General features: G+C 40.7%; 1 protein-coding gene across 1 annotated transcript in view; it reads left to right on the top strand.

The window, feature by feature from the left end:
• The window catches only part of SLC29A4 (solute carrier family 29 member 4), an 889,038-nt gene that overhangs the window by 467,836 nt on the left and 399,368 nt on the right, over positions 1 to 21,834 (top strand). The window contains exon 9 of the mRNA XM_044304489.1: positions 15,923 to 15,997. Coding sequence (XP_044160424.1) covers positions 15,923 to 15,997 — 75 coding nt within the window. The remainder of the gene's footprint in view (positions 1 to 15,922; positions 15,998 to 21,834) is intronic.

The raw sequence follows: 21,834 nt of genomic DNA, 5'->3' as shown, positions 1-21,834 counted from the left end.
GCAGAAAATTATATTCAGGTTCTAGAACAACATATGCTCCCATCCAGACGTCATCTCTTTCAGGGAAGACCCTGCATTTTTCAACAAGATAATGCCAGATCACATTCTGCATCAATCACAACACCATGGCTGCGTAGGAGAAGGATCCGGGTACTGAAATGGCCAATCTGCAGTCCAGATCTTTCACCTATAGAGAACATTTGGCGCATCATAAAGAGGAAGGTGCAGCAAAGAAGGCACAAGACGATTGAACAGTTAGAGGCCTGTATTAGACAAGAATGGGAGAGCATTCCTATTTCTAAACTTGAGAAACTGGTCTCCTCGGTCCCCAGACGTCTGTTGAGTGTTGTAAGAAGAAGGGGAGATGCCACACAGTGGTGAAAATGGCCTTGTCCCAACTTTTTGGGGATTTGTTGACACCATGAAATTCTGATTCAACATATTTTTCCCTTAAAATGGTACATTTTCTCAGTTTAAACTTTTGTTCCATGATTTATGTTCTATTCTGAATAAAAGTTAGAAGTTGGCACCTCCACATCATTGCATTCAGTATTTATTCACGATTTGTATAGTGTCCCAACTTTTTGGGAATCCGGTTTGTATAATCTACATTTCACGGCTGGACTAAACACAGAAAAAGTAGATTTTCTAGATATTCAGATCACTAGAAAAGGGAACAAATACGTTTGTAACACCTATCGTAAACCCACAGCCAAGAATGGATTCATCCTTTTTTCAAGCTGTCATCTGCCGAATTGGCTTATGAACATTCCTTTCGTACAGTTTTGACGTATTAGAAGAAACTGTACGGAAGATAACCAATTCGAAGAAGAAGCCTCTATAATGAAAACACAATTTAAAGAAAAACTTTACCCAGAAAAATTACTGGGGGAGGCATTAGATAAAGTGAGAAAACTGGATAGAACAACCTTTTTTGATGAAACTAAAACACAAAAACCGAACCAAAATTCAGAATTTAGATTGATCTTACCATATAATGTCCGCTCCAAACAGATAACTGGAATTATAAAACGTCATTGGCATAATTTCCTCCATGATAAGATTATTGGTCCACTACTACAAGCAAATCCCCTTATAACCCATACCAAGGGACCAAACTTAGGTATTCAGATAGCACCAACTGTTAAAAGAAAGCACAAAAAAACAATCAAGACTGGTTAAAACCTGATGGCTTTTTTAGATGCAGATCCTGTATGGGTTGTAAAAAAACTAAATTCCCTAAAAATACTGAAAAAATCTCTTCAACGCAGAATGCATTTTCAATGACCATTAAGGGTTTCCTGACGTGCAACTCCTCCAGCGTGATCTATCTGATCCAGTGCCCATGCACTAAACAATATATTGGTAGGACCAAACGACAACTTAAGGTGCGAATCTTTGAACATCTTAACAATATAGCCAAAGGTTGTGAAAACAATGCTTTATCCAGGCATTTCAAGGAAGTCCACAATAAAGATTGTGGAGGTCTGTCCTTCCTAGCACTAGAGCAGATAGAACACGACTGGAGGGGGGGGGGGGGGCAATCACATTGAAAAAATGTCAAGGGTTGAATCGAAACGAATTTATGATTTTGGAAGTCTCATACCAAGAGGATTAAATGCGGACTTGGAGATTTTTGGCTTTCTTTAAGATTATGGGACATTTGCTTTTCTCCGATGGGGGATCGCATGTTTAACTGTTTATCAGTACTGCGATCCTCCCTTAGAGACAAGCACATGTACCCCTTTCTTCACTCAATATAATATGTCTTGGGAAAAGGTTTATAATCTCAAGAAAATCATAACTACAACTATGAGAAGCAAACTGACTTAATCTCCTCATCCTGTTGATAGGTGCTTAATCTATATAATACAAGTTATCAAATGAAACAAATATACTTTGATAGTACCCACACACTCTGAATGGTCCGAATATGATGTTATATAGAAAGATATATATAATGATATATGTTGATACATGGAATTTAAAATAAATATGGAGAATCACAATATATATGCAGTTGACAATTTTAGAAGTTGATTCTTATTATCCTATAATTTAAAAAAATCTGTGTGTTGATAAGAATGATGGTAAACATCATAATGCATGGTGATAGATAGCAAATAACTCAACTGCATATATATTGAACATACCTTGAAAATAATTATAAAAAACAACATAAAAGCTTAATTATAGTCGATGCAATAAAATCTTTTATGGACCTTACAACCTGAGGAAAGTTATAGCTTTTGGCAAAAAAAACGCATGTGTCAAATAAAAAACGCATCAAAAACGCAACAAAAACGCAAATGGGAAAATTGAAGAACAACTGAATATATGAAAAATCTAATGAAAAAAGATACAAAAGATACCTGTCAGAAAGAAAAAAAAATCACATTTAAAATGTCCAAAATCGAAAGAAATATTACTGGTGTTCCATGTCTGATTTTGGAATTTGCCAACTAAGAGTATAAAAACCAATCAAATATGAAGTACGGTCATTACCACTGAGGAAGGGGAGAGGCGTCCCCGAAACGCGTCTGGTTTCCAGTGATCCGATCAAAGATCTAAATATGACCCATCTATAAGAAGAAAACTCTTATATTTTGCGAGAAAACAGTGCACTGTAAACTCGAGATTGGCTGTAACAACTAAAGCTTGAGCCTAAGAAAATCGGAAGAAACAATAAACGAACGTAATCCTGAGTGCCGATACGTCACTTCCGGAGCGACAAACTCGTCTCTGAATCCACGTGGGACGCTGATCAAGTAACAGCCGGGACGCCGGCTCTCAGCGGCCCCCGAAACATCTGAGTGACTGACCGGCACGAAGGAAAGGTAAGCCCACATAGTGGGTTATTACTAGGCACACTCTAATTGCCAAATTACAAAGTTTGCATAAGAAAGAAAAATAAAAAAATTACACTTAAAGTTTATTATAACTGGACTATTGATTCTATGCCAGTGGACATTTTTCCTCGCTAAGGATAAGAAGAAGGAGGACTTTCCTTTTTTTTCTATTCCCTTTTCCATTCTTCTTTTATAGGTATTTAACTGTGGACTATTATACAGGGAGTGCAGAATTATTAGGCAAATGAGTATTTTGACCACATCATCCTCTTTATGCATGTTGTCTTACTCCAAGCTGTATAGGCTCGAAAGCCTACTACCAATTAAGCATATTAGGTGATATGCATCTCTGTAATGAGAAGGGGTGTGGTCTAATGACATCAACACCCTATATCAGGTGTGCATAATTATTAGGCAACTTCCTTTCCTTTGGCAAAATGGGTCAAAAGAAGGACTTGACAGGCTCAGAAAAGTCAAAAATAGTGAGATATCTTGCAGAGGGATGCAGCACTCCTAAAATTGCAAAGCTTCTGAAGCGTGATCATCGAACAATCAAGCGTTTCATTCAAAATAGTCAACAGGGTCGCAAGAAGCGTGTGGAAAAACCAAGGCGCAAAATAACTGCCCATGAACTGAGAAAAGTCAAGCGTGCAGCTGCCAAGATTCCACTTGCCACCAGTTTGGCCATATTTCAGCATCACTGGAGTGCCCAAAAGCTCAAGGTGTGCAATACTCAGAGACATGGCCAAGGTAAGAAAGGCTGAAAGACAACCACCACTGAACAAGACACACAAGCTGAAACGTCAAGACTGGGCCAAGAAATATCTCAAGACTGATTTTTCTAAGGTTTTATGGACTGATGAAATGAGAGTAAGTCTTGATGGGCCAGATGGATGGGCCCGTGGCTGGATTGGTAAAGGGCAGAGAGCTCCAGTCCGACTCAGACGCCAGCAAGGTGGAGGTGGAGTACTGGTTTGGGCTGGTATCATCAAAGATGAGCTTGTGGGGCCTTTTCGGGTTGAGGATGGAGTCAAGCTCAACTCCCAGTCCTACTGCCAGTTTCTGGAAGACACCTTCTTCAAGCAGTGGTACAGGAAGAAGTCTGCATCCTTCAAGAAAAACATGATTTTCATGCAGGACAATGCTCCATCACACGCGTCCAAGTACTCCACAGCGTGGCTGGCAAGAAAGGGTATAAAAGAAGAAAATCAAATGACATGGCCTCCTTGTTCACCTGATCTGAACCCCATTGAGAACCTGTGGTCCATCATCAAATGTGAGATTTACAAGGGGGGAAAACAGTACACCTCTCTGAACAGTGTCTGGGAGGCTGTGGTTGCACGCAATGTTGATGGTGAACAGATCAAAACACTGACAGAATCCATGGATGGCAGGCTTTTGAGTGTCCTTGCAAAGAAAGGTGGCTATATTGGTCACTGATTTGTTTTTGTTTTTGAATGTCAGAAATGTATATTTGTGAATGTTGAGATGTTATATTGGTTTCACTGGTAAAAATAAATAATTTAAATGGATATATATTAGTTTTTTTGTTAAGTTGCCTAATAATTATGCACAGTAATAGTCATCTGCACACACAGATATCCCCCTAAAATAGCTAAAACTAAAAACAAACTAAAAACTATAAAAATATTCAGCTTTGATATTAATGAGAACATGGTTGTTGTTCAATAATAAAATTAATCCTCAAAAATACAACTTGCCTAATAATTCTGCACTCCCTGTAAGGACTGATCTGTGATATAGAGCAATCAAATATATGACCTTGATATTTTGCTATCACTGGTACCATACTGTGATAATTCAACCTCAATTACAATTTACTGTTAGTGTATGTATTAACACATTTTTAGTCTTTTAATCTTTTATGTACTGATCAATATATTTTGTGATTTACATTTAAACCATACAACTCCATGTGTTGAGAGTGCCAGTCTTCCAGTATTATACATTTTATAAGTGGTCAGAAACTTGCAAATAACTCATGAAAGTATAAAGTTACGTTAAAACCAAGCACACCATTGTTTTTCTTGTGAAATTCCCAATAAGTTTGATGTGTCACATGACCCTCTTCCTATTGAAAAAACAAAAGTTGGATTCAAAATGGTCGACATCAAAATGGCCGCCATGGTCACCACCCATCTTGAAAAGTTTCCTCCCTCACATATACTAATGTGCCACAAACAGGAAGTTAATATCACCAACCATTCCCATTTTATTAAGGTGTATCCATATAAATGGCCCAGCCTGTATATGTGTTTATTTTTTATTTTATTAACACTTTGCTAGGGGCCCTATCTAACACTCATGGGGGCCCTATCTTATGTACTGGCACACATGTGGGGCACTATGGAGGAGGACGAGCACTATGGGGGCCCTATTTTTAATACTGACACACATGGGGGGCACCATGGAGGGGCAGTACTATTGGGGCCCAATTTTATATACTGGTACACATGGGGGGCACTATGGAGGGGGAGGAGCACTATGGGGGCCCTATCTTAGTTACTCAGTAAGCAGGCTTGATTTGTACTGTAATTAAACTGCTGTGTGCACCATAGGGTAATTCTGCGAGAACCAAATGGTAAAAAAAAAATTTTTTATTGCAAGGCTCACCTTGTAGGGTTGTGCTAATGTTAGGCACAACTGTAATGTATGCTCATCAGAAGGACGCTGAAAACCTGGAAAATGGCGGTCTGCAGCCACAGGATCAGAGAGAATCTTCTTATCGGAGATGCCTGGGATCCCCAAGATGGTAAGTAGTTAGCAGAAAACAAAACGTCCCATGGCACAAAAAAAGGTCATAGAGGAGGCCGGCACCTGCAGTGAAAGGTCAGGAGCGCGCCATAACCGAATATGAGTCTGAAACGCGGTTTCTCTAATTATTTGTCCCTCAGATATTCAACGGAATCAATACTTTTACTCATCACTATTAGCTGTTCTTCAATACTGTCAGTGGTTTCCATTTCATTTTTAGGTCTATTAATTCATTAGGTCTCTAATATGTATCTCCTTGCATACCAGACATACATGATCCCCCTCCCATATGTCCCTCCTCCTTTTTTATTTTTAATTAGTGAATCAAAACAATTTCCCTTTCATGAAAAATTGTTTTTTATCATCATGTTTTATATAATTTATATATTTATATGAAGTTTTATTTCTCCAAATTATTTAAGATCTATGTAACTTCATATATTTATGGTCAAAGTTTTATTTGTTTTTGTATGCATATTCATATATACAGTACAGACCAAAAGTTTAGACACACTTTCTCATTCAAAGAAATTTATTTATTTTCATGACTATGAAAATTGTAGATTCACACTGAAGGCATCAAAACTATGAATTAACACATGTGGAATTATATACATAACAAAAAAGTGTGAAACAACTGAAAATATGTCATATTCTAGGCTCTTCAAAGTAGCCACCTTTTGCTTTGATTACTGCTTTGCACACTCTTGGCATTCTCTTGATGAACTTCAAGAGGTAGTCACCTGAAATGGTTTTCACTTCACAGGTGTGCCCTGTCAGGTTTAATAAGTGGGATTTCTTGCCTTATAAATGGGGTTGGGAACATTAGTTGCGTTGTGGAGTAGTCAGGTGGATAGACAGCTGATCGTCCTACTGAATCGAATGTTAGAATTTGTATTATGGCAAGAAAAAAACAGCAAAGTAAAGAAAAATGAGTGGCCATCATTACTTTAAGAAATGAAGGTCAGTCAGTCTGAAAAATTGGGAAAACTTTGAAAGTGTCCCCAAGTGCAGTCACAAAAACCATCAAGCGCTACAAAGAAACTGGCTCACATGCGGACCGCCCCAGGAAAGGAAGACCAAGAGTCACCTCTGCTGCAGAGGATAAGTTCATCCAAGTCACCAGCCTCAGAAATCGCAGGTTAACAGCAGCTCAGATTAGAGACCAGGTCAATGTCACACAGAGTTCTAGCAGCAGACACATCTCTAGAACAACTGTTAAGAGGAGACTGTGTGAATCAGGCCTTCATGGTAGAATATCTGCTAGGAAACCACTGCTAAGGACAGGCAACAAGCAGAAGAGACTTGTTTGGGCTAAAGAACACAAGGAATGGACATTAGACCAGTGGAAATCTGTGCTTTGGTCTGATGAGTCCAAATTTGAGATCTTTGGTTCTAACCACCGTGTCTTTGTGCGACGCAGAAAAGGTGAACGGATGGACTCTACATGCCTGGTTCCCACCGTGAAGCATGGAGGAGGAGGTGTGATGGTGTGGGGGTGCTTTGCTGGTGACACTGGATGTATTCAAAATTGAAGGCATACTGAACCAGCATGGCTACCACAGCATCTTGCAGCAGCATGCTATTCCATCCAGTTTGCGTTTAGTTGGACCATCGTTTATTTTTCAACAGGACAATGACCCCAAACGAACCTCCAGGCTGTGTAAGGGCTATTTGACCATGAAGGAGAGTGATGGGGTGCTGCGCCAGATGACCTGGCCTCCACAGTCACCGGACCTGAACCCAATCAAAATGGTTTGGGGTGAGCTGGACTGCAGAGTGAAGGCAAAAGGGCCAACAAGTGCTAAGCATCTCTGGGAACTCCTTCAAGACTGTTGGAAGACCATTTCAGAAGACTACCTCTTGAAGCTCATCAAGAGAATGCCAAGAGTGTGCAAAGCAGTAATCAAAGCAAAAGGTGGCTACTTTGAAGAACCTAGAATATGACATATTTTCTGTTGTTTCACACTTTTTTGTTATGTATATAATTCCACATGTGTTAATTCATAGTTTTGATGCCTTCAGTGTGAATCTGCAATTTTCATTGTCATGAAAATAAAGAAAACTCTTTGAATTAGAAGGTGTGTCCAAACTTTTTGTCTGTACTGTATATGATCTTATATTGGATATGTTTTTATATACATAATCATTTATTTTTATGTGCTAATTTTCTTATTTCTTATATATACACATGTCCCCTTTTAGATATGCAGAGATTTATGTACTGTATATCTAAAACTTATATGTACCACTGATTTGGTTTTATCATAGTATATACTAACCCCCAGAAGGAGTCTTATTTCTTCTGCTTATTGTTCCTATTTTTACAATATATGTCTACTTATATGTTTTTTCTGTTTCCCGTAGGTCAGAGGACCCCCGTGTAGTGCCTCGATATCATCCATACTCCTAAGTGTTTTGCCTTCCTAGCAACAGCAGGACCGCTCCTACACTATCGCAGCGTTCCCCTTGCCTAGGAGCGACTACCACGTGATCTGGCTCCCCTCATGTGACCTGAGCCCGCATCGCGTGCTTTTGTCTTGCACTCTCAGCAACAGCGGACTGCTCCTATTCCTGTTGCCTGGCAGAGGCCTCCACATGACCCGGGTCCTCTCATGTGATGGGAATCCGGACCACGTGTTACCGCTACGTCACTATGCGGGTGCCCTCAGGCGCTCCTGACCTTTCACTGCAGGTGCCGGCCTCCTCTATGTGACATATAGTTTGACATAAGCTAATTCAGGGAACACTCCCCCTGACCTCCTGACCCTCTAACAGGTGGTCCTTATATGTATAAATGTGTGTAGTTTTTTGTTATTTGTATATGTGCAGCCTCTTGTACCTGATGAAGGGGAGTGATTCCCCAAAACACGTATTGCTGCAATAAAATACTGTAATCCTGATCCTGGTGACCTGTGGACGGTTTTTGCACCGTGGGACATTTTGTTTTCTGCTAACTTTCTTAGTTACTGGCACAGATGGCTGGAACTATGGAGGGGGAGGAGCACTATGGGGAGCCCTATCTTATATTATATACTGGCACACATAGGAGGCACTATGGAGGGGGAGGAGCAATATGGGGGCCCTATCTTATATACTGGCAGACATGGGGGGCACTATGGAGGGGTAGGAGCACTATGGGGATCCCATCTCATATACTGGCACACATGGGGGCCACTATGGAGAATAGGGGAAAAGGAGCTCTATTGGGGTCATTTTATAGGGATATTATATTGGCACACATTTTGGGGGCATTTTATACTGGCACATTGTCAGTCACCATAGGGACAAGGGGAGGTGCACTTTTGGTGCACAATATAGGAATATTTTATACTGGCGCAAATTATTGGGCACTAATGGGACTTTAGCTCAACTGGGGGCACTAAGAGAGTTTTTTGGGCATATAGTAGGGGGCATTGGCACACATTATGAGGGTACTATGGTGACATTGGCTCTACAGGGGGCATTAAGAGGAGGTATTTTTTATACTGCCACACAAGAGGTGGGAGGATGATGGAAAACTTGGAGACTAAGATGTCTGTCGGTCAAACCCTGCAGAGAGAAGAGATGACTGGAAAAAATCATCATGGCGGTGTGGTCTGAAAGGAGAAGATGAGGACAGAGAACATCTACATCAAAGAAGAAGTCACTGGATATAAGAGGTATGTGGACCTGTATTAGGCTACCTTCACATCTGAGTTAGTGATTCTGGCAGCCCAGCACTGCTGAATGCAGACAGAATGCTATAATAACTATAATGGGGTCTGGCAGAGATCCGGCCACAATCTGGCAAAAATGCAGAGAATCAGCCGGACACAAACCGCTGCATGCCTGAGTTTGTGTCCGGCCAATTCCTTGCATTGTTTGCCAGATCAGGTGGCTGGAGCGTAGTGCTGCAGGTGTGAAAGTAGCCTTAACCTGTATGTTTTTGCTTTAGGATGTTAGGACGGAATTGGTTATGTTGAGAACTTGGCTTAGAGGGGATAGGGCCCAGGCACATTCTTTGCACAGGGCCCTCTGCTGTCTGTATCCGCCCCTGAGGACATCTAGTCTGTGTGCAGCTCTGCCTGTAACCGCCATTCTTCCTTTCAGCATGGAGTTCAGGCCTCTGTTTGTGTGCTGGTTCCTGTTTGTCTTGTCTGTAATGTGCCCTGTGCGGTTATGTTTGGGTTCCTTTGTCTGAGTTTACTGCTGGTGCTTGCACCAGCATGGTTCTCTGCAGGTAGCGGCCAAGTGTACCAGGTCCATGTTGGAGGTGAAACCAGTTTGCCCTCAGCCAAGTTCATCCCCACCACCAGGGGCTCTGTGAAAAATGGGGCTCACTGGCTCTTTGCCCTCTGATGGTTTTCCTCTAGTCTTCTGGTACAGTTGGTTCAATGGTAGTGCTACCACTATTGCCTAACCTGCTTGTCCTGCATTACTGTCATGTTCCTTTATTACTAATGAATTATTCTGTTGGTTCTGGGTCTGTTACCTGTCTTGTCCTGTTTACAAGATGCTCTGGGGGTCTGGCCGGCCCCTGGAATATGACACTGGCATTCTAAGGTGGCCACTAAGGGGACATTTGTTCCACAGGGGTCATTACAATATTTTTTTTTGTACTGGCACACATTATAAGGTAGCATTTTTTGTGTTGGTACACATAAGGCGGTATTTATGTACTGCCACACATTATAAGGGATCATTTTGTACTGGCACACATTATATGGGGGGTGTTTTTTTGTACAGGCACACATTATAGAGTGAATTATTACTACTGGGGGCATTATTACTTCTGTAGAGACATTATTACTACTGGATGCACTGTTACCAAACAGTGCACTCTGGCAGATAATTATTACTACATTGGGAGGCACCCTGACACAGTATTAGCTTAGCACAATTATTTTAGGAGGAAACTATGTTTATGGCACTATAAATTTCAGGGACACTATTTGCTGGGCACAGTTGTTTTTAGGGCACTATTTGTGTAGCCAGCATCAGCACCTGTTTAGCCTCTACAGGTCCTTCTTAAAAAATTAGCATATTGTGATAAAGTTCATTATTTTCTGTAATATACTGATAATTATTAGACTTTCATATATTTTAGATTCATTACACACCAACTGAAGTAGTTGAAGCCTTTTATTGTTTTAATATTGATGATTTTGGCATACAGCTCATGAAAACCCAAACATTTGCATATTTTATCCGACCAATAAAAGAAAAGTGTTTTTAATACAAAAAAAGTCAACCTTCAAATAATTATGTTCAGTTATGCACTCAATACTTGGTCGGGAATCCTTTTGCAGAAATTACTGCTTCAATGCGGCGTGGCATGGAGGCAATCAGCCTGTGGCACTGCTGAGGTGTTATGGATGCCCAAGATGCTTCGATAGCGGCCTTAAGCTCATCCAGAGTGTTGGGTCTTGCGTCTCTCAACTTTCTCTTCCCAATATCCCACAGATTCTCTATGGGGTTCAGGTCAGGAGAGTTGGCAGGCCAATTGAGCACAGTAATACCATGGTCAGTAAACCATTTACCAGTGGTTTTAGCACTGTGAGCAGGTGCCAGGTCGTGCTGAAAAATGAAATCTTCATCTCCATAAAGCTTTTCAGCAGATGGAAGCATGAAATGCTCCAAAATCTCCTGATAGCTAGCTGCATTGACCCTGCCCTTGATAAAACACAGTGGACCAACACCAGCAGCTGACATGGCACCCCAGACCATTACTGACTGTGGGTACTTGACACTGGACTTCAGGCATTTTGGCATTTCCCTCTCCCCAGTCTTCCTCCAGACTCTGGCACCTTGATTTCCGAATGACATGCAACAGTCCAGTGCTGCTTCTCTGTAGCCCAGGTCAGGTCCTTCTGCCGCTGTTTCTGGTTCAAAAGTGGCTTGACCCGGGGAATGCGGCACCTGTAGCCCATTTCCTCCACACGCCAGTACACGGTGGCTCTGGATGTTTCTACTCCAGACTCAGTCCACTGCTTCCGCAGCTCCCCCAAGGTCTGGAATCGGTCCTTCTCCACAATCTTCCTCAGGGTCCGGTCACCTCTTCTCGTTGTGCAGCGTTTTCTGCCAGACTTTTTCCTTCCCACAGACTTCCCACTGAGGTGCCTTGATACAGCACTCTGGGAACAGCCTATTCATTCAGAAATTTCTTTCTGTGTCTTACCCTCTTGCTTGAGGGTGTCAATGATGGCCTCCTGGACAGCAGTCAGGTCGGCAGTCTTACCCATGATTGCGGTTTTGAGTAATGAACCAGGCTGGGAGTTTTTAAAAGCCTCAGGAATCTTTTGCAGGTGTTTAGAGTTAATTAGTTGATTCAGATGATTAGGTTAATAGCTCGTTTAGAGAACCTTTTCATGATATGCTAATTTTTTTAGATAGGAATTTGGGGGTTTCATGAGCTGTATGCCAAAATCATCAATATTAAAACAATAAAAGGCTTGAACTACTTCAGTTGTGTGTAATGAATCTAAAATATATGAAAGTCTAATGTTTATCAGTACATCACAGAAAATAATGAACTTTATCACAATATGCTAATTTTTTTAGAAGGACCTGTATTTCTGAAATGTTTCTGCCGGGATTTGAACTCACAACCTTCTACATTAGAGGCAAAAACCTTAACCACTGATCTATGGAGCTCAATGCTGAACTATGCTAGAAAAAAACTGTTGTTTCTCATGTATTAGGTATTCCTTTATAGCAGAAGTATAATTGTATATTTTCTTTTTAGTAATTGTAAAAATGTATGGCACAAAATAAATGTGTAATTACAAAAAAATATATACACTCACCTAAAGAATTATTGGGAACACCATACTAATACGGTGTTAGACCCCCTTTTGCCTTCAGAACTGCCTTAATTCTACGTGGCATTGATTCAACAAGGTGCTGATAGCAATCTTTAGAAATGTTGGCCCATATTGATAGGATAGCATCTTGCAGTTGATGGAGATTTGAGGGATGCACATCCAGGGTACAAAGCTCCCATTCCACCACATCCCAAAGATGCTCTATTGGGTTGAGATCTGGTGACTGTGGGGGCCATTTTAATACAGTGAACTTATTGTCATGTTCAAGAAACCATTTTTCCGGTCTTCAACAGTCCAATTTTGGTGAGCTCGTGCAAATTGTAGACTCTTTTTACTATTTGTAGTGGAGATGAGTGGTACCCGGTGGGGTCTTCTGCTGTTGTAGCCCATCCGCCTCAAGGTTGTGCGTGTTGTGGCTTCACAAATGCTTTGCTGCATACCTTGGTTGTAACGAGTGGTTATTTCAGTCAACGTTGCTCTTCTATCAGCTTGAATCAGTCGTCCCATTCTCCTCTGACCTCTAGCATCAACTAGGCATTTTCGCCCACAGGACTGCCGCATACTGGATGTTTTTCCCTTTTCACACCATTCTTTGTAAAAGCTAGAAATGGTTGTGCGTGAAAATCCCAGTAACTGAGCAGATTGTGAAATTCTCAGACCGGCCCGTCTGGCACCAACAACCATGCCAAGCTCAAAATTGCTTAAATCACCTTTCTTTCCCATTCTGACATTCAGTTTGGAGTTCAGGAGTTTGTCTTGACCAGGGCCACAACCCTACATACTTTGAAGCAACTGCCATGTGATTGGTTGACTAGATAATCGCATTAATGAGAAATAGAACAGATGTTCTTAATAATTCTTTAGGTGAGTGTATATAAAATCATACTATATGAATGCATAATATGTGGGAAACTACTACTGAGGTTTTTAGGCATAATATATGTACTGCAGGTTACATGAAGTTCTATAGCCCAGAGGTTAAGGTTCTTGACTTTAGAAGGCTGTGAGTTTGAATCCCAGCAGAATCATTTAAAAAATAGATGCTAAATAAAATTTAAATAAACACACCAACCTTTTAAATTTGTGTAACTATAATTTTTTGTTGGGAAAGGTGGCAACCCTAACAGAACCCCTGCTCGCCGGTGACCCCCATAACTTTTTTTTATAGTTATGTCTTTGGAGATGTGTGGGGGCTCATTTGAGGGAAATCTGTCTTTTTTGACAATACCATTTTGGGGTGTGTATGACTTGATAACGTTTTATTCCATTTTTAATAAAGTGATGACATTCATCCTTCACCATATGGGCTAACTTTTTAAAATATTTCAATAGTATGGGTGTTTTCGCATGCGACGATGCCTATAATGTTATTCTTTTTTGTTCATTTTTATTTTGGGGAAAGTGGGATGATTTACAGTTTTAATTTTTTTTAATATTTTCCAATTTTTTGTTTTTTACTTTTTTTTTATTACTTTTCATCTGATTGCAACTTATACAGAATAATGGAAATTGCTCCATTATTCTCTATAGAAATCGCGATATCACAGTTTAGTGCTGCCATCTAGTGGCCTGAACTGGGATATACTAACAATGAGCCTGGAACCCTAGTACAGGCTACAGCTCATTTTTAGAACAGGGTGCTTTCCCTGATCTCCGCTGGGGGAAGGAGTGTCTGGGCAGGAAGTCCGCGCTTCAGTTTTTTTACACTCTCAGATGCCGTGGTGACATCTGACAAATGCCACAAGGGGGCCCACTGAGATTTATCGCCCAAGGGCCCACATGAATCTGGAGCTGGCCCTGTGTGTAGTAATAGTATTTTATGGGGGATTATCCATTTCTGCAGTATAGTGTTGGGAAGCACAGTGGGCATAGTATTAGCGGTGGCAGGATGAGGTGTTCAGAAGGTGGGAGGAGTATGGAAAAGTAGGAAACTAAGGCCTCTTTCACACTTGCGTTGTCCGGACCCGGCGTGTACTCTACTTGCCGGAATTACACGCCGGATCCGGAAAAACGCAAGTGTACTGAAAGCATTTGAAGACGGATCCGTCTTCAAAATGCTTTCAGTATTACTATGGCAGCCAGGACGCTATTAAAGTCCTGGTTGCCATAGTAGTAGTGGGGAGCGGGGGAGCGGTATACTTACCATCCGTGCGGCTCCCCGGGCGCTCCAGAATGACGTCAGAGCGCCCCATGCGCATGGATCATGTGATCCATGCGATCACGTCATCCATGCGCTTGGGGCGCCCTGACGTCACTCTGGAGCGCCCCGGGAGCCGCACGGATGGTAAGTATGCTGCTCCCCACTACACTTTACCATGGCTGCCAGGACTTTAGCGTCCCGGCAGCCATGGTAACCATTGAGAAAAAGCTAAACGTCGCATCCGGCAATGCGCCGAAACGACGTTTAGCTTAAGGCCGGATCCGGATCAATGCCTTTCAATGGGCATTCATTCCGGATCCAGCCTTGCGGCAAGTGTTCCGGATTTTTGGCCGGAGCAAAAAGCGCAGCATGCTGCGCTATTTGCTGCGGCCAAAAAACGTTCCGTTCTGGAACGGAAGACATCCTGATGCATCCTGAAGGACGGACTGTCCATTCAGAATGCATTAGGATAATCCTGATCAGTATTCTTCCGGCATAGAGGCCCGACGACGGAACTCTATGCCGGAAGAAAAGAACGCAGATGTGAAAGAGCCCTAAGATGTCTGTCAAACTCTGCAGAGACAAGAGATGGCTAAAATAAATCATGGCGGTCTGGTCTGAATGGAGAAGATAAAGAAAGAGAACGTCTACATCAGAGGACATGTCAGTGGATATAAGAGTTATATGGCGCAGTATTACTCTGAATGTTTTGTAGCTCTGTATGTAATGTATGTCTTTAACAGTAAGGCTGGAGGCAAGGGGTTAGGTTAAGAAATTGGCATGGGGGGGGGGGGGTATTTTGCTGTTTCAGTTTTCACCTCAGGCAGCAGAAAGGCTGGGTGCACCACTGGGTGTGCGACAGGGTTAATTATGTTTCTTTTTAGTCAGGTATTCTGGAGTGAGTGAATGGATAGTTGCCAATATTGTTCTCCAGAGTCCACCCTTCATAGACTGGCAACAAAGGCTAGAATCACTACTGCAAACAGTATGTAAAAGTATTACAGCTTTGACATGCAGTACCCAAGTTGTGGTTTTCTGTAAAGTAAGTTCTAGGAACAGTTTCTAGAACAGATTTGTTAAATCAACCGCATCTGTCGATTTGTGTTTTTGCCAATTTTGCTGTGTATTTGTGTAAACTCTAACTTGAATAAATATATTGAATAATTTCCATACCTATTCCTAAAGGGGTTTTCCAAGATTTTGATACTTGACACATTAATTTGTGTATTTTTAGGATAGTCATAAATTGTATGATCTTATTGAGCTTTATAAACACAGCAGAATATAATTTCAATAATTTGTTTTCTTGTAACTTCATCTTATGAATATTGATTTTTATTTTTATTTTCAAGTGCAGCAATCCAGTTTCTATGGCTACGCTGGGATGCTACCCAAACATTATACTCAAGGAGTGATGACTGGTGAAAGTAAGTATTATATATGTAGTAATAGAAATCATACATTTTTACATCATTTTAATATACATTTGTCATATAAATTTATGAGGGTTTTTATAAGTTGTATAATGCTGTGGAAACTGCATAAAGTTAACAGTTAATAATTTAACAACTGTCAGTGCAAAATTAATTAGTTTATGTAGCGGAGGTTTCTATGTTTTTCATTATTCTCTGATTCTCTTAATGTTAGGTAAAATTAAATAGGGGCATCTGAGAACAACGGTCCAGCTCTCCTCGTTTAGCCAAGATCTAGAAATAAAAGCTGAGGGTGTCATCACTACCAAAATCTTCTCCTTTTGTTTAGCATCTTACATCAGCAGACTAATTATGTAAGATATATGTCTGAATAAAATGAGAACATTTTCATAAGGGCCCATGCACACGACCGTATGCCCTCTGTGACATACGGTCTGTGAGCGGGCCAAATGTCCCAGAGTGGCATTGATCGTGCGCACGGGAGCACACAGCATCATAGATTACAATGATGCTGTGAACGTCGAGCCGCTCGCCCGCACTGCTATTGTCCTGCACTCATATGATCTTAAGAGTGCAGGACAATAGCAGCGCCGGCGGCTCAACGTGCACAGCATCATTGTAATCTATGATGCTGTGCGCTCCTGTGCACGCAATCTATGCCGCTCCGGGGCATATGGCCCGCTCATGTCTCGGAGGGCATACGGTCGTCTGATGGGCCCTAATGCTGACGCTCTGCATCTCCATCTCTTTTTTTTTCTGTAAAATGTCAGTGGATCCTACATTCTAAAATGTAACTGTAATGCTAATGTCATAATAAAGCCAAACTAATGCCAGCAAATGAGGTGTACCAGACACACTTTGCGTAAGCCGTAACACTCAACAACCTTGAGGGTACTCTTCACCCTCCTCCAGCAGGAAGGGGGACTTTGGCAGAGCCCTTCCCAGGTGTCAGTAGCAGGGCGACTGGTGGCTGGGCACACCGGTCGCAGTTGGGCAAAAAACCCTAAAGTAAATACCGTGACACTACACAGTGGCAAAAATAGAAAAACACGAGAATTGTCAGTAAACGTAAGCCAGGGCACAATAAACAGAATACAACCAAAATCAGAGCCAGAGTCAACCACCAGAGAAACCACTCACCAGATTCCGAACAAGGAAAGCAACTGAATAATCAGCAGTTAGTGAGGGAAAAGACCAGGTTTAAATGTCCCTCCTCAGATCACCTGACACAGGTGAAGGCTTACAGTGTGCAGAGAAGGGAACCTCCCACCACATATCTAAGTCAGGAGACATGACAACAGAAGTTCCCTGGCAACAGCTGAAGCTAGGGGTTCCGGCATCCCTGGACCAATGACCAGCATCAGTGCTGGGAATGACGGCACCCCGTCTCCCAGCAGTACCAAGTTCCAGAGTGGATCTCACAAAGTTATGCGCCCGTAAAGCGCAAATCTTTGCTAACTCCACCCTCCGGGGGCGACACCACCCCTCGTGTCAATTCGAAGGGCAAGAGACCACTTAGGAGAATAAGAGACACATCTTTGCGTAGTGACATGCTTCAGGTGAGAATATGTCTGTTTCCCTGGCTGCCTGACAGTGACCATATGATTGCAGCCTAATGCTTATTCATTAGCACATAACAGATTTCTGGATTCCTATGACTTATTTCTCAGAAAAGTACAGTTTTTCTGTCTTTAATTACCGTCCAGGTAAAAAAATTTTTGAATATAAAAAGATATGTTTTTAAGCCAGACCTTTACTGGTCTATTGTAAATAACATGTCTTGCGAGAGTGAGAAAAGATAGATGGACACATACTGTATAACATATATATTACATATACTCTATCTTATTGCTTAAGCAAAAAATAATAATAATATCCAGCACTTGCTGACATGTAAAATCCAATTCTTTATTCAGGTGTGCATATTACAATAGATAAGAGCTTCATGCATATCAGGCAACACTTGCCCTTTCTCAAAAGCGTACTAAATACAAATGAAAATATGATTAAGGCTTCATACACACGACCATTTTTAGTACCAACGAAGGTCTATGGGGCTATTCACATGGCCGTTCTTTTAACGGCCAGTGAATAGTGTTAGTCCAAAAATAGAACCTGTCCTATTTTTGGTCATTTCCACGGCCAGATGGACCCCATTGAAGTCAATGGGAACTTTTTTAACGGCCGATTGACAGGAGTGCACCAATCTAGCGGCCATTTAAAACAGGTACACTTTTTATAGCCATTTAGGGGCTAAAAAAAAACCTCACCTCATCCACTTGCTCGCGCTGCGGCAGTCTCTTCTCTCTTCATTGAGCAGGACCTGCGATATGCGTCGTGACATGACCACGTGGGAGCGCTCAGTGACGTCATCATGCACATCGCAGGTGACATTAAAAAAATAATTTCTATACGATGGGGGACATTATTTAAGATGGGGGCATACATTGGGGGCATTATTAAAGTTGGGGAGGTAAAAAAAAAAATCCTACGCTATAGGGGACATTATTTTACCAGGGGGCCTACATGGGGGACATTATTAAATCTGGGGACAGTAAAAAAAAAAGTCCTACACTATGGGGGACATTATTTTAGCTGAGGCCAACATAGGGGGTATTATTAAAGGTCAGGTGTGAGAGACAAACCAGAGTGGAATGGAAAATAAAATGGTAGGCACTTCTCTAACTGGTCTTGCATGGAAACCAGTACATTTATTAGATCAAATTTTTACACACATGATAAATTAATAAAAATCTATATAAAAAATTAAACATCAATAAAAAAATAAATCAATAAAAACATCCCAAGAATTATTTTATATGTACAACCCTATTAGATGAATACTCCAAAGATCATATGTAATTAATGCTATTTATATACCATACAATATAAAAAAACTAATTGGTAAAAAATGATCAATAGAAAAGTGATAGGTATAAAAATAATTTCATATGATTTATATTTCTAATCCAACCATAGTCCAGATGAGGATTCAAATATATATTTGAATCGTGCTTTTGAAATATATAGCTAGCTAGAAGAATTGATTGAGAATAGAACGCTATTTTCTCCAAATAGATAGTGATATTTCATCCTGATTGCTGGTAAGTAAGTTCACGGTTCAATAATAATAAACCAGGCCTTTCTCCAAATAGGTAATAATTATAGTCCACCTTTAGTTGTTTGTGCAGGTTCATTTATACTTAAGGGTTAATTCACCACATAATGGCCATTCAAAGTCCTCCATTCAGTAGCTACATAAAATAAAGTGTGTGTCTATGTATCCTCATTAGAGAGCAACACTATACATGAGCTGTTCACAGTGAGGTCGCTACAGTTTCTGTGGTATGTTATATGGGGCTGTGCACTTGCCCTGTCCCGCGGTTGAGAAGAAGTCGGCTCTTTGATACGGAGCTTCTATTTGTATGTCTTTACTCATATATCGCGATCACATACCTGCGAGACTTGCGCTGCTGCTGATTCAATGCCGGTACATGCACTGTGTTGCTCTTTTCTTCTTTAAATATGCTGGCCAGGCTTTTCTAATCAGAACGAAGGAAGCTTTCATTTATACTTTAGGTCCGAACCATGTAGTATATGATGCTGTATACTATATATACGCCAGACGCGTTTCGGAGCCCTGGTTCCTTCCTCTGTGGTCATAATCTCTGGTATGTGTTCACACCATCTTTTAGGAAAAATGCATGTCAAGCATTAAAGGGGTTCTACACTTTGTTTTAACTGATGATCTAGCCTCTGGATAGATCATTAGCATGTGATCAGCGGGGGTCCGACACCTTGCCGATCAGCTGTTTGAGAAGGAAGTGGTGCTCAAGAATCGCCGCGGTCTTCACTGTTTACCGCCGGCCCAGTGACGTCACGACTAGTATCAACTAGCATGGGCAGGGCTAAGCTCTGTTCACCTGTTTAATACTAGTCGTGACGTCACTGGGCCAGCGGTAGAATGCAGTGAGAAGGCCGAGGCGATGCTAGAGCACTTCTCAAACAGCTGATCGGTGGGGGTCCCGGGTGTCGGACCCCTGCCGGTCAGATGCTGATGATCTATCCAGAGGATAGATCATCAGTTCAAACAAAGTGCTGAACCCCTTTAAGTGCAAATTTCAAGCAACCAACTTTGATTGCATGCTAACATGTGACGTATAGTGACTGATACTGAATAATCCATAAAAACTAGCGGGATTAAAACCAATTTTATTTAGAGCATGTAGTTCTCACACCAATACTTCTGATGCTTGTGCCAACAACATGGTTAGACAGAATGTAAAAACCTATAAACGACAACTATTTTAATAGTAAACACTTACAACAAACTTTTATTTAATCCTTTTGGACTTCTGGTGTTTATAAAAAGATAGTAATTTTTTTCTATAATCTCCTCCTCTGTGTTGCTTGAAAATATGTTCAATGTCACAAAAACAGAAGAAGGAGAGATCCCCCTTATGTGCTTGGATATTACAGAAGGATTGACTGCTTTGTCATTGTTCATATACAAAAGATGTTTACGTATGCAGATTTTCAAAGAATTAATGGTGCACCCTATATATTTACATTACAGCAACTACAATTTATCAAATACACCACATACATCGTGTCGCAATTGATATATGATTATATCTTATAGGTATTAGATGTATTATATGAATTTAAACCGTTTAAAGTTTTAGCAAAACATTTGCAAATATTATGACCACATTTATAAAACTCCTTTTCTCAGCCAGGTGTGTCATAATTTTTCTGAAAGGCTTGTGGGAAACAACAGAACTGATAATATGGGCCCTATTACATGTAAAGCCATCTTTCAATACTTCAGAAAGTTCATTCTCCTGATATAGAATGTTACATATTTATAATAGTCACAATATAATTATATTCCAGACTATACATTTATGTTTTTGTTGTTTTTATACGATGACATTTTATTTATTTTTTTTATTGTATTTTTATTTTGAGAAGGATTATAAGAGCTCAAAAGTCTCTCTCTAAATTGAACATTTTTCCAAGTCTATTCTGGATATTATCTATCCCTGAAGCGCTTGGTAGTGCGCATTTATTCCTCAGAAAAAGATGCAATATGTGAACAATTGCCTCTTGATCTGATGAACTCACCTTTGGGAATGTTTTTTATGACATGAAACGGATTGCAAGATTTAGCATGCAACAAGGAATTGCCAGCAGATGGCTTGATATAAGTGGTTGTACTTATCTTGTTATCTACAATGGTGAGGGTCAAATCCAAAAAATTAACAGTTTCACAGTTGTGATGTACTATAAATTGCAAATTATAATTATCATTCAAATATCTGGTAAAGGAGAATATGTCATCTTTACGACCTCCCCAAACAATAAGGAGGTCGTTGATGAATCTCCCGTACCAGATAATTGAAGAGAAAAAGAGATTATCAGAAGCGAAAATGAATTGTTCTTACCACCAGGAGACAAAAATATTTGCAAGGGAAGGGGGGAATTTAACTCCCATTGAAGCTCCCCTAACCTGCAAAAAGTCCCCATCAAAGGTGAAATAATTATGTTTCAGTACGAAATCTATAGCTGTAATACAGAATTCCTTCAGATCATCACTATACATACTCTATTTGTTTAGGTGGTAGGAAAGGCCAACCAAAGCCAAGTTTGTGGTATACTAGAATAGAGTGAAGCAACGTACCAGGCGATCAACATTTATTGTGGACACCAAGTGACATTGTTTATAGATTACAAAATGTGTTTACTATCCCACAGATACCCTGGAACATCAATGACTAATGGTTGTAATATTTGATATAGCCAGGATCTCAGTCCTGCAACAATGAGGG

The sequence above is a fragment of the Bufo gargarizans genome, chromosome 8, assembly GCF_014858855.1.
Source record: "Bufo gargarizans isolate SCDJY-AF-19 chromosome 8, ASM1485885v1, whole genome shotgun sequence".
Taxonomy (NCBI): Eukaryota; Metazoa; Chordata; class Amphibia; order Anura; family Bufonidae; genus Bufo; species Bufo gargarizans.
Note: the sequence above shows the minus strand (reverse complement) of the source record. Positions and strands in the feature narration are given on the sequence as shown.